At 46.1% G+C, this 13,663-nt stretch overlaps 2 protein-coding genes across 6 annotated transcripts in view; one reads left to right on the forward strand and one right to left on the reverse strand.

Annotated features, from left to right (window-relative positions):
* On the reverse strand, positions 1-7,253 carry TEN1 (TEN1 subunit of CST complex). Of its 3 annotated transcripts, XM_044983430.1 has the most exons (5): positions 5,329-5,537; positions 3,272-3,436; positions 2,980-3,137; positions 875-1,047; positions 1-170 (listed from the first exon to the last, which is right to left on the reverse strand). In XM_044983430.1, the coding sequence occupies exons 2-4, from the start codon at positions 3,358-3,360 to the stop codon at positions 911-913; spliced, it is 384 nt and encodes a 127-aa protein (XP_044839365.1). In that variant the 5' UTR covers positions 3,361-3,436; positions 5,329-5,537; the 3' UTR covers positions 1-170; positions 875-910. The 3 variants fall into 3 exon arrangements, with proteins under 3 accessions (XP_044839365.1, XP_044839364.1, XP_044839363.1); XM_044983429.1 differs by lacking the exon at positions 5,329-5,537 and adding an exon at positions 7,158-7,253 and having other exon boundaries at positions 1-1,047; XM_044983428.1 differs by having other exon boundaries at positions 1-1,047; positions 5,329-5,535.
* The window catches only part of ACOX1 (acyl-CoA oxidase 1), a 39,526-nt gene continuing 33,024 nt past the window's right edge, over positions 7,162-13,663 (forward strand). For 2 of the 3 annotated variants that reach the window (XM_044983422.1, XM_044983424.1), the window contains exons 1-2: positions 7,162-7,396; positions 8,458-8,617. In XM_044983422.1, the coding sequence (XP_044839357.1) occupies positions 7,288-7,396; positions 8,458-8,617 (269 nt within the window). In that variant the 5' untranslated portion in view covers positions 7,162-7,287. Of the gene's footprint in view, positions 7,397-8,457; positions 8,618-13,663 lie in introns of those variants that run through there. The other variant, XM_044983423.1, reaches the window with a different exon arrangement.

Here is a 13,663-nt window from a genome sequence, read left to right on the forward strand (position 1 = left end):
TTAACATGAATGCAGTTTTTAATCACTAACAGAAGCAGGCTGCATGCTCTTTTCATCTCCTTGATTTATGAACATTTCACTCAAAGAACACATTCAATACAATAAAACAGACAATTTAGATTTTCTTAAGGGAAAGCACCTCCAGGATCAGACTCTCTCCTACTCTTGTCCTGTAAAGGAGGGAAACAAATGACTAACCTCCGTCTGCAGGGCACCACAATTTTATATTTCAGAATTCATTGGGCCAAATTCCTTCCTCAAACACAACTCCCACTGACGTCAACAGACACTGTCCACGCTCGTCTGTCTGAGATATTGACTTTAACTGCAAAGATGCACCAACTAGTGCAATTAATTGGTGCATCATTTTCTTGTTTCTAGATACCTGGGTTCAAATCCTGACTCAGCTCTTGCGTGATGAGGATTTGGTCTTGTCCTCTATTCAATTCAGCATGCTTCCCAGTCTCTTTTCCAGACAGGCTTGAGCACTGGAAGCGTGGGAGTTTGTAAGGGTCAGGACTGAGGTAAACTGGCAGAGCTGCATGGGGCCCATGACTGGAATAGTGGAGGGTATTTCAGATTAGGTCTGAGGCTTATTGACAGAAGTGTGAGGGTGAACCAGCTTAAACCCCGGTATCCGCAACTTTCACAGGCACTCAGTTCATCCCATCGATGTGACAGGACAGAAAAGAGTGATTTAAAAATGAGCCCCTGAAAACACCTAAGGCAAATGCACATTCAGAGGATATCCAAAACCTGAAACACGGTAGAAAGGGACAGCAACCTCAGAACCAGACTGGGGCTCATGGTGCCAAAACAGCAGAATATCAGCAGGGTGCAGAGAAGGACGGAAGGCAAGTGATGCATTTGAGACCTGGACTCAGTCCAACACCACCTTCCTCCAGCAAGGCTAGGAGGCACTGCTCTCCACCTGCCCCTGTCTCTCTTGGAAATATCGCCGCTGCTCCTGTATTGCCTGCTCCAGCAAGGGCAGATTCATCCCTTCCACGCACATCAGCACCCGAGCCTTCAGCACAGGCCTCTCGCCTGCAAATATAAAATAATGAATGCAGCTTCTTGAGAGGAGAACTGTTACGTAGCATCTTTTGCACAGACTGAACCCCCACTGTTACATGCTAGGACTTGAAAGAGAAATTGAGAGAGAGGCAGGAGAAAATAAGGGGTAGAGCTGAACTTTAGAAGTAGGTGGAGAACGACTGAAGCAGAGAGTTATGGGGAGATTGTTCCATAGAGCAGGAGCTGTGGCAGGCCAGGAGTCCTGGGTTCTGAAGCTAGCCCTGTCACTGACTATCTGTGGGACTTTCTGGTCTTAGTCCTGTTTCACTGCCTCGCCTGCAAAATGGGAACAATTCCCTTTGAGACTGAAATCATTCATGTTTAGACTGTGCTTGGAGACAGTCAGCTGGAAGGCAATCCAGAAAGGCACGCTGTTACAAATCAGGTATGTAATAAGTCTCAAACTAATTAAGAAGAATTCCAGTCACGGATAATTATTATTACAAGGTGTTGCCTGGGACAAAGCCACTCAGCTTCACTTGGCAGTCATACAGCCAAGCCAAGATTTGCTTTATACATCTTATAATGTAAATAAAATGATCCGCAGGCCACCATAGCAAATTGGATCTGGCGCCCTTCGTCACCGAGCTTGTCGGATTGCTTTAACGCCTCCCATTCCATGCCATGTATTTGTGATGCTCTGAGGGAAGGAGAAGAGACGCAAAGATTTCTAAGTTGTGGCTCAAGGTAAACAGCATGTTACAATGCAGTGAGTTAAATGTGTTTGCAAATTACAAAATACAGACACAAAGGCAATTACAGGCTGGAGAGTTATTGAAAATTCAGGGTTGGGATAGAAAGGTTTGGGGAGGGGTGTGTGTGGGGGAATTCTCCTTAATTTCCCAGGGTACATGTGCAGACACACATCCCTGCTGCTTTAGCTGTGTAGAAATTGCACCTCGCTCACTGTGTCGGCGCTCAATGCACAAGCATCGGGTCCTGTTTGTGGAGCTATGTGAATCCCAAATGATAAGGATAGAAAATATTTGTCTCTGTGGCACCTTCCCTCCGAGGATCTCCAAGCACTTTATAGGCTAATCAGTCCTCACAGCAACACTGTTAGCCTAATAATTATCCTCCTCATTTTACAGGTGGGGAAACTGAGGCACGGGAGAGAGGCGTGACTTTCCCAAGGTCCCACAGTGACTCAATGGCAGAGTTAGAAATAGAACCCAGATCTCCTGACCCTCAGTCCTGTACTTTAAAACCACCTGATCAATTGCACACAGTGATATCAAATATCAGAGGGGTAGCCGTGTTAGTCTGGTTCTGTAGAAGCAGCAAAGAATCCTGTGGCACCTTATAGACTAACAGACGTTTTGCAGCATGAGCTTTCGTGGGTGAATACCCACTTCTTCAGATGCAAGACTGCATCTGAAGAAGTGGGTATTCACCCACGAAAGCTCATGCTGCAAAACGTCTGTTAGTCTATAAGGTGCCACAGGATTCTTTGCTGCTTCTACAGTGATATCAAAGAGCAGCGATCACAGGGTTCCGAGATAAGGCATCTTTTAGAGAGGAAAGGTCCTTTATCATAGCCACAAAAGTAGTAATATTTGGCATTTCTATAGCACCTTTCATGTGCCAATCTCAAAGTACTTTATGAAGGTGGATAAGGCTATTATACTTGGGGAAACAGAGGCACAGAGCGGAGGAGTGATTTGCCCAAGGTCACACAGGAAATCAGTGGCAGAGTTGGGAATAGCACCTGCTCTAACCATAAGACATGCTGTGTCTCAGAGCGAGTTTGAATGATTTTCTTCACCTAATAGAACAGTTGCTTGGGGTGGAGAGGTAGAGCATAGGAGGCCAGAGGCCTAACTGGTGCATGGTTTTTTCCTTTTCCCCAGACAGACAGACAGCTCCTTCTTTCACATAAGGAGAAAACAAAGAAGCACTTACCATCCCTCTGCTCAATCTCTCCCAGAGCCACATACAGGGATCCAAGCTGGGCTTGGAACGGTTCCACAAATTTGGTGCAAACACAGACCTGGTGCTGGACTGAACTGTGCAGGGCTGTCAGGATGGCTTCAGACTGGACCATGTCATAACAGTGTAACCTGAAACACAATCGATTCAGTGAACTCAGCAGCAGGGACCCTAAAAAGTGAGGACGCAAGGAAGAAAAAAGGAAATACAGACATGACAGAGACACTACTGAAAGTAGCACTGGTCTGAAAAAAGCTGCTCTCACCTGCCAAATGTTCGCAGTGTCTCCCCATCGGCGACTGATCCAGAGTTAATCTCCCAAGGAAAATAATAAACACCAGGACTGGGCAGCATCTTGCACAGCACAGACAAAATTCTGGGCAGGTATTTAACGGGATGTTACTCAACCTTCATAGGCCCCAAAATGTACCTACAAAAAAACCCAATGGATGCATTAAGCCTGTGTGGTATCTTATAACTGTAGCCATTACACCTGTTAAATGTCTTTGAAGAGAACCCAAGCAGGCCTGTTTAAGCAGACTGGCTTTGCTGAGAATACCACTGTGAAGGCAGGGAACTGTTCAGCTTGGACGTACCCTGTTCAGAAGGCAGTGAGACATGGGTCTCCACCCATCGGAGGTGATGGCCAGGGGAACCGAAAGCCTGAGTGAGTGAGTGAAAACAGGTGCATCTGCCCTGCACTCTGACAAGTAACACACAGACTTTCTGTTGGGTGATGACCCAAATCAGTCAGTTGACCGCATCCTGAAGCTAAGTACCTATTAGTAAGAAAGCGTGTGTGCTTGTGCATGTGTTTTAAAGACTATCACAGATGTGTGGGTGTTGTAACAGGTTCCATTCACAATTGTTGCAGAATAGTTTTAAAACTGAACAAGTTACTTTTGTTAACTGGGATTATAGAACACGGTGCATATATCTACCATAGCTAATGGTTTCACCCGGCCTTTCAAGTTCTAGGTGTATGCAGACATAAGACAAAGTGTGCAAGCTTTTTGAACTGTCACAAACATAGGCGATTAGCTTAGGTTGTTAGGATGTGACTAACCCTCCTACAACTAAAATAATTCATTGGGAAATAGGCTAAGAAGGTTGACTAATGTAGATCTACTGGGAAGAAGACCTTGGTGATTTGGCATGTAAATAACTTACCAAATTTGTTTTGTGATCTAGCAACGGATGGTTTTTCCTCTGAGTTAGCAGCACTAGAGTTGATAACCAATTGGCATGAGTGAGGCCCTATCCTTAGGGGACTCCGTCAAAAATCTAAACAAAGTCACCTTTCCAAATTAGTAATGATCAATGTTTTCTACTGCAGCTGTGTAACTTGAGTCCGAAATCTGAAGGGCTATACTGACTTTCTAATTTAGTAATAACAGAAAGTAAATGGAGTTAGACCTATCTACATGCAGTCTGCATTTGACATATAGGTTCTACAAATGAAGGAGTCCTGGTCAAGACAAGATTGTTCCCTGTCATACATTTATTACTGTATTGAACCACCTACTTTCAAATAGGGTTTCATGCACTTCCCACTGTCATGTTAAAGAAAACTTGCTTCAGAAGTAGCAGACAGGGTAGTCTCACTTTACTACTCTCATCTCTGGCATGTTGGGATCAGGCTATTTAGGGTTTACTATTGGTATTAAAGTTTCAGGAACCATTGGGGAGGGGGGCTGGAGTGGCGGGGAGGCAGGGCCTCAGAGGGGGCAGGGGGTGGGGCCAGGGTGTTCAGTTTTGTGCAATTAGACAGTTGGCAACCCACAGCAGCAGCAATTGACTGGGGGAGGAGGGAAGCAAAAGAGTGAGCGACGAGGAGACTGCGAAGGGGGGAAGAAGGGAGAACAAGGAGGGGGAACTGGAGGGTTTGGGGGCAGTCTGTGAGGAAAGGAGAGCTGGCAAGAGTTCAGGGGACCCGAAGGTGTATAATGGGGTCAAGGGGTTTGTGCTCCAACATTCTGCAGGAACTGTGTCTCTTCTCCCAAAATCTGGGGGTCACCTCATGCTCAGTGCTATAGCACATTAGCCATTTACCTCCTGCGGCTTAGTTGGGAACCTCAGTCATTCATGCTAAGGGGAGCCTAACTCACCACACAACCTGGCAGGGCTGCTCCCCCCACATTTTGTGTCACGTGTCTGTTTCCTTAGCTCACCCCATTCCCCACCCTTTTGCCTCTGATTTCTCTTTCAGGATCTTTAGGGCCTGCTCTGTGGTTTTCTCACCCTCCGTTAGGGTCTCTGTGACCCTCCCTCATTCTCTTGGGACCCTTGGGGGAAGAGGTCATACAATGCGCTGCCCCTTACCTCTCTCCCTGGGACGTTTGCTTACACACACACACCAGGAACTTGGAAGCTAGAAAGAGCTCTGCAATAAATCTCCTCCCTCTGCCTTCCCACGTGGCCAGGCGGCTGGCCACATGATTAGAAGAAATTGCTCAGCCCAGTCTTCCCTTGCAGGTGGCAGCTGCAAAGCCCTGCAGAGGAGCTTATGCCACTGAATGTGCATAGTCGGGTTCTCCCAGCTATTTAAAGAATGTCTGCCTCCCTTAATCACTCCCTCTGCTTTGTGCCAATGATGTGTTGCAACCCGTGGCTTTAATAGTTATTGGCTGCTTCCCACATATTTCTGAAAAATGTATTACACAGGTGCATTGGACAGGGGGCAGTCACAGTTTCCAAAGGTAGGAGGCTAGATATGCATCTAAAATAGAGAAATCCAGGCCAGTAACTTATGTTTAGTACCTATACAATGTTATGAAGCTAATGGGCTACACTTTATCCGTTTCACCAGTTATATTTATTTGTGTTGATTTTAAAATTAAATTGTGAAATAATCTTCCTGGAGAGGTACCACGTTGGTGGATAGCGGAGGGGACTGGGAATGCTACCTGGATTCTATTTCCAGCTCTGATGCTACTGGCAGTGGACTAGTTTATGCTCAGTTTGAATGCCCATTTATCTAATTTAGTTTGAAAACTGATTTAGTTAAATCAATGCCGTTTTTGTTATGAACACTTAACTCAGCTTAAGAAGGCTTTATATCAAATTAGTTTATTTTGTTTTGTAACTGCATTGCAGTGCTTAGCATAATAGCACCCAGACTTGTTTGTAATATGTTAAATAACAAATGTGCACTTAATAATAGAATGATGTAGCTGTAACCCATAAAGCCCTGCACATTTATGTTTCTGTTTTGATTTACTGCTGTGTCTCTCAAGGTGTGTGTGGGATCTCCAGTACTATAGCTGTGCTGTGGTTGCAGGAATGCACTGCTAGAGCCCTAAAATGTCACTGTTCTTTGCAATTAATTCATTGGACTGCATTAATTGCATCACAGAGCCCTGAAATAGTTACTTGTTGCAATGCATTTAGTTCCACCCATTGTATATGCAGGGTGGGACTGACTGTGATTTCAACAACAACAAAAACTTGCCTGGCATATTATGCAACTGATACCAAAGTTCAAAAACACAAGAACCTCAGGGGCCTTTTGGAGGTATATGCAGCATCTGCTCAGGATGTAGCACGTCACTTGTGTCTGTTTGTCAGTGCTATCCATTCCTGCTATGGCAGCTAGTTCCTTCAAAGTGTAGATGATCAGATCTAGGGGCTGTTTTTTCCCCCTTGTTGTGTTTTAAGACACAGCCTTTTAACGTCTTAACCCATTGATCGTCCCCCTCCTGAGCACAATAACTCCTGCCTCAACCTTTCCTGGATATGCGGTGTTCCCCTCAAGGGTTGTCACCTACTAGGCTGTGGGCCATGGCTCCAGTGTTTAATTTGTAATGAAAGAGGTGCTGGAGCTCAAGCAATTTTTTTTCTTTCATAACCGATACAGCAAACCCAGAGCCAGGGCTCAGCCCTGGCACAAATTCAGCGCTGCCTGACCTGCTACTTGGCCCGAGCCCCACTCCCCCTTTGCACCTTGGGCTGGGGTGAAGGAACCGCTGGGGCAGAGGTTCGCTCGCCCTGAGCACACCGGTGAATGAACCCTGGCCCCGCCCCCTGCAAAGAGCTAGTTTAGCACTAGGCTACAACGCAGTCACCCAGCAGGCCCTTGCGCATGCGCGCGTGGTGAGTGACGGAGCCGCGCGCCAATCGCTTTCTCTTCGGGTCACTGCCCTCCCACGTACCACGCAAGGGGCGGGGCTGGGAGTGCGGCTTGCTGCTCCCCGGTTTCTGCTGCTGCTGCCGCCGTTGCCGCTCAGTCAGGCTGTGCGAGCCGGGAGGGGGTCACGGAGTCGGGGAGTTGCCGCCATCGCAATGAACAAGGACCTGCGCAGGGAGCGTGACTCGGCCTCCTTCAACCCCGAGCTCCTCACCCACCTCCTGGATGGGGGCGCCGAGCGGACCCGGCGCCGCAGGGAGATCGGTGAGCGCCTGAGCCCCCACGGGCTGTGAGGGGACCCCCCTCCTCAGGGGGCGGAGCCGCTCCCGGCGCCCCTCCCCCACGGGCTCTGAGGGGACCCCCCTCCTCAGGGGGCGGAGCCGCTCCCGGCGCCCCTCCCCCACGGGCTCTGAGGGGACCCCCCTCCTCAGGGGGCGGAGCCGCTCCCGGCGCCCCTCCCCCACGGGCTCTGAGGGGACCCCCCTCCTCAGGGGGCGGAGCCTCCCCCGGCGCCCCTCCCCCACGGGCTCTGAGGGGACCCCCCCTCCTCAGGGGGCGGAGCCGCCCCCGGCGCCCCTCCCCCACGGGCTCTGAGGGGACCCCCCTCCCACGGTGGGGTACTCCCCTACCCCTCTCTGTGCCCAGTTTAAGACCCCCCCACTGGATCCTGGGGCGCTCCCATTCCTGTGTGTGTACCACCCCCGGGAGCTCCATTGGGGGGGTTGTAGTATTGCCCTTCTCCCCGCCAGGTAAGTTGGACACCACATTTGGGGAAATCTTCCATCTTCTGTCCCTAGATAAGGCAAGGTGCTCATAGGTAGGTGCTTGATACTGCGTCCTGCCCCCTGCCTTATACCCAGGGGCCCCATATGGGAAAGGATGGTCCAGAGGTTAGGGCACTAGCCTAGGACCGGGTTCGTTTCCTTGTTCTGCCACAGACTTCCTGTGTGACCTTGAGCAAGACATTTAGTGTCTCTGTGCCTCAGTTCCCCACTTGTAAAATGTGGCTAATGTAGCACTTCTCTACCTAACAGGGGTGCTACAAGGCTAGATACACTACAATAACGGGAACCATATGAGTACCTTAGTGCCCTGTGGTGCCATACCAGTGAATTACTGACTAAAAGGTGTTTGAACATGCACTTAATGTGAAAATGATCCACCGCAAGAAGTAATTCGACTAGCAAATGCACCTGAACTTGCTTCAGATTTTAGGATCTTAGGGCTGGGCATAACAATCCTTATAGTTTTACCCTTCCTCATGGGATGACTGTTTTCATCTCTTGACCATTAATTCCTTTTCTGTGCTTCCCTTGTGCCCTCAGAAGCCTTAGTTCTGAATGATCCAGACTTCCAGCATGAGGATTTGAATTTCCTCTCCCGCAGCCAGCGCTATGAAGAGGCCATCAGGAAGAGCGCCCGGATGGTGGTGAAGCTAAGAGAGTATGGGATTGCAGATCCTGATGAAATCTACTGGTTTAAAAGGTACCTGACTCTGATGCAAAGCAGATGCTGGAATAAAATTCTTCTGCATCATCGATGAAATCAGAGCTTTTTTTTTTTCTTTTTTCAATTTTTGAAAGCAAACTAGGAACCTGAGCCATAGCCTCCATGTCTTGACTTCAGTGGTCTTTGACACAAGCCCTAATTCCCTAGGGATCAAATCTATTGACTACAGTGTCGATCCATTTCCTCAGACTCCTTTATTATAAACCTAGCAATGATCAAATCTTCTGTAATGCCAAAGATAGTAAAAATTTCCCTTAAGATGAAAATCTGGTTCTTAGTCATTCTAAATTAACCATAATGAATTAAATATTTTGACTGTTTTAATTAATGGGGTAAATGAGTTCACTGTCTTTAACGTACGTCTATGAAGCTGATTACTTCACTTTGTAAATAGAGCTATTGTATTATTGTTGAAGAGGTCCTAAGACAGTTTTCAGACAAAACAATGCTTTTGGGTTTGAAATGTTTCTTTTAGCCCAAAGAATTAAAGTCTGACCTTTCATTTAGCTGATCTCTTATATTTTTTTGTATTATCCAAAGTTGGGGGAAAAAAGTCTTTGACAGCTGAATTAGAGTCTAACTTGCCATGAATTTAGCTCTGAATATGGTTAAGCACCTTTGACACAGTTTAAGAAACTTAGTTGAGAAATCAATGTCTGACGTAGCTTTCAGTTAACACCTTCAAAGAGTGACTGCAAAGTTAAATACCTAGGCGCAAAGGCATGAGTGTACTTGGAGATGTATTCATTTAAATAAATATGCATCTGATTGTACCTACTAAGGGCTCAGTCCAACTCCTATTGAAATCCATGGAAACACTGGATTGGACAGATAGACCAAATTCATTAAGATTCACTGTCCCATCAAAAATGGTTGTAGTTCCCAAGATAAATCAGGGGTTCTAAATCTCTTGGCATAGTTGTTCTGGAAAGTGATTCTTTTGGAAGTGCTCTTTCAACACGGAATATATCTTTTTTTAAAATGTATATTCAAATTCATTGTTGATTAGAAAACTTAGATACTTATGGTAAACTCTAATTCACTTGTCCTGGGTGAGGCTTTTTTATTTTTTTTAATGGAGTAAAATATCACTTCTCAATTATTCTTATGGAAAAAGAGTAGGCAAGTAGATCTTGTGGCCTTGGGAGCAAATTTTCATGATTTTTTTGCAATGTACCGTAAATACTGTACATTGGGAACAGCTGATAAAACTATTTTTACAGAAATTGGAGTGTTCTCAGCTACATGTGTAACAGGATACATTTGGTCTTTGATGTACAGACTTGGATTTATAGATGTATTTCGGGTCCAGTGAATTATTCTAACTTAAATGAATAAGACTATTTAGTATTTTATATATGGAATATAATTCAGTTATATTTATATATACATAGCAGTTCCCATTTTCTCTCTTGTAAGGTAGCCCTTTTTGTATATTTTTCTGAATTGTACAAAACATTATAATTCTTCCAATGAGGAAATTCAAAGTGGAGGTGGTGTTTGCACTAACAATCCTATGTTGTTGCAGTGTTATGGATGACAATATAGGACTTGATCTAAATTCCACTGCAGTCAGTAGACCATAAATTCAAATGGGTGTGGCTCAGGCTCTAACTGCAAAATTCAGGAAGTCCAAAGTTATCGTTCTGGCAACAGCCTTAGCTCCTTCATATGTCACACATAATTAATGCAGAAAACTTAGCATATGCAGTAATAAAGTACAGTACTATATGTATGTGTATTGAAGTAGGGATTTATGTGGAAACTGTAACTGAGTTTCCTTCTACTCTGTGTTTAAATTGTTTAACATAATATACTAATATACAGGAGGATTTTGGTATTGAGTTAATATGCAGAAGAAATTTAAGGGGACGATTTCACTTGCTTTACAACTGACAAAATGGGAGCAGATGTTGAAATTTGTGCTGAGCAAAAGTTTTTTTTCTTAATCAAAGATAATATGTAACTATACTTGAGGCAAAATGTAACAAAGTCCAGTAATTGCTCAGTTGATTTCTGGCTAGAGGTCAGTGTTTGTATTTGAGTATCCTCCATTTGTCATGTACCTAAGTTATGTACAAGGGCTAGTAGCATAAGACTCCATTACTGAATTGCTACATAATTTTGGGCAACTTTTCACTTTTTGCTTCATTTTCCTTATCTGTCAGATGGGAATAATACTTCACCAGGGGTATGGTGAGGCTTCACTAACATTCTGGAAATAATTTGTGGTCCTTTATTTAAGGGCTTATCTATACAGGGAGTTAGAGTGAAATAGCTGTTGTGCTTTCAGTTCACACCTTAACTTATTTTGTAATAGCTTTTGTCTATGTGAGAAAGCTAAGTGCAAAGTGTTTTTATGGTTGCCAGTCAGACTCTCAGTTATGGAAGTTGAAATATTTTTGTAACAAACCTTGTTTTCACACACTAAATGTTCAAAAAAAATTCAGCTTCTGGGTTGAAATGTTCTGTCCACATGGGAATTGTTTTTGAAAATTTGAGCAAATTCCTTCAGTAGCTTATGTAGCCTACAGGAACTTTTTAAAAAACAAAAAAAATGACAGAACTTTGAACTTGGGACTTTGGTATGTGACTACCTTTTGTTGAACGACCTTCAACATCACGCTGGGAAGGTGGGAAGAACTGATTGGCTAACAAGCAATTGGAAAATACTTTTAAATATGCTTAATGAACATCTGTTAAGTCTTAGAGAGTATTAAACCCCTTTGGGGAATCAGAGAATGGAGAGGGTGCATTTCCAGACCTGCATAGTGTCTCTGGATATTCTGGGACAACATGGCTACAACTACACTGCATACATTCAGTATGGAGAGTGAAACCCGGCTCAATCATCAAACTTGAATGCCCAGGATTTGGAGGACTGAGTCAGCTGCCCTATGTTAGGGAATCCTGGACTTGAGTATTTACATTGTATTTTAACCCTATGTTAAGACTTTCCTAACTCATGCTTGAACCTAGGGCTCTGGCATCCACACTGCAGTGTGCAGACCCAAGTCAGAATAAACATATCCCAGCATCCCTAGCTTCTCCCACCCCCCAGAAATGTGGCTGCTCTAGCTCTAGGGCTGTGGTGCACTGTGGGAAAACTTTACTCCCCTCCCTGCATGTTACCAGGAAGCAGCAGACTTTGCAAAAGGTTTGATGGTTCTCTCTCCATTGCAAACCCAGGAGGCTTGCTGATACTGTGCTTGCAGATCCGTGATCAGAAGAGAATGGGTTAACGTGACCTGAGCCATTTACAGAGGGGAGTGTCTTCCATTTTCAATCTGGATTCCAGATTGTTGAGCTAGAGAGAGGATTAAGGAAGTTGTTTCATGGAATTGTGGGATACTTCCAGCTGACTCCCAGGACCCGAGTCAAGCAGTGGGAGGGGGGCAATTGTGGCTTAGCATCCTGAAAATGTGGCATCATGTATTAACCTGGGTATTTTTCCAGGGGTGGCCCCCTGCCGAGAGCCTCAGGTCCCCCAGCCTTGCGTGTCCCTCTCCACCTGGATCCCAGACAGGATCAATCCAGAAGGGCCCCGTACGTCCTCAGGCAACACCCCATGGGACAACAGTACGTCCTATTGCCACCTAAACCCACCTCCCAAAAAGTTTGCATACACGTGGGAACAATGGCCCCTGTCTCTGAAGGAGGAAAACCTCCATCCATACTGCCAGTGTTTACAGTTCCACTGGGAGGGAAAGAGTTTAACATGCCATCTGAGTCACTGCTTCACATTGACAGCTGGCATTGGGATGTGGTTGCAGTGTTAGTCCCCGGATGGTGTAAAGTTCAACCTAATCCCCACAGTCCCAAATGGTGGTATGTCACGCATGTTACTCACTCATCCACACACACGACCCGCCAGCATGGGGAGATAAATATTACCTGCCCCGAACAATTTGCAGCACCCTTTCTAAATTGTAGCCGCCTCCGCTTAGCTCCTAATCTTCAGGAAACAGTTCTTGGAAAACACCTCCACATCTCCCTCCACCAGCGGTGGGGGCAGATGTTACTCACCACTAAATGAGAGGCAGCCACACAACACAGGATCCTCCTGAATGCCACCTTGGAAGTTTTAGACATTTACCTGCCCTTGACATGCTTTCAGGTCCCAGCCTTCCTTCCCAATTGTACTGGGAGGGAGCCACCCTCCAACTCGCCCTCCTCAGGCATACGTTGTCCTTGTCCCCCCTGGAAAAGGCAGACCATAGTGGCTCCTTGTGCAGGGGGCCATGAGAAACAAGAGTTTGGAACAATTGGAAAAGGCCATGGACTGGTCATAAGTGTGGATCTCACCCACCTGACAGTGGCCACCTGCCGCCCTCAGGCATACTGCCGAATTGGCCCTCCACACGCAGGATACCTTACAGGGACTGATTAAGACCATAATTGAGGCCGGGAACCAGCTAACATGGGATTCAGTGTGCTCCCAGCTCCAATAATATTTAACCCAAGAAATCTGTAGCATGTTCGTGCTATATTGCTGTTTATGTAGAAGGCCAACAGTAACCCTAGCCACCGTATCAGAGGGCGGGTGGAAACTGAAATGGTGACCCCCTCACAACAAAATGTTGATTCGGGGTCAAGGCGGGGAGACTGTCACAGGCCCAAGGACTCAATCCCTCAGGGGGTCCCATGGGGAGGCAAAGCAGCATTGTATGTTGCTAACGTGGTCACAAGCATCGCAAGGCATTTCAGGGGAGGGTCAAAGGTGTGAGTGTGGATTGGAGGAATCCTTTGCAGGTTGTGAGAGGCCAAAAGGGGGAGGGAGGAAGAGAGCAGAGAACGGGGTAACTCAAAACCTCAGCTAGCTCTGTCTGAAGATAAAACGCTGGCCCCTGTCCAAGGTTATGGGCTCGAGAAAAGGTCGGCAGCTGCCCAGCCATGAGAAGAGGAGAACTAAGTGGAGCAGTGCTGCAGAGATTGCAGTAAAGACGGTGAGATCAAATGAGACGGCGAAGGCCAACGGGGGAGGGCGGGGGCAAAGTCTCTGGAGCCGGTGTGTTTTGGGAA

The sequence above is a fragment of the Mauremys mutica genome, chromosome 12 (assembly GCF_020497125.1).
Source record: "Mauremys mutica isolate MM-2020 ecotype Southern chromosome 12, ASM2049712v1, whole genome shotgun sequence".
NCBI lineage: Eukaryota > Metazoa > Chordata > Testudines > Geoemydidae > Mauremys > Mauremys mutica.

Coding starts and splice junctions, on each gene's coding strand:
- TEN1 (XM_044983429.1), bottom strand. CDS start 3,360: ATGCTGCCCAGTCCTGGTGTTTATTATTTTCCTTGGGAGATTAACTCT. Junction 3,138..3,271: donor ACACTGCGAACATTTGGCAG/GTGAGAGCAGCT, acceptor ATTGTGTTTCAG/GTTACACTGTTATGACATGG. Junction 1,048..2,979: donor AGAGATTGAGCAGAGGGATG/GTAAGTGCTTCT, acceptor TTATATTTGCAG/GCGAGAGGCCTGTGCTGAAG.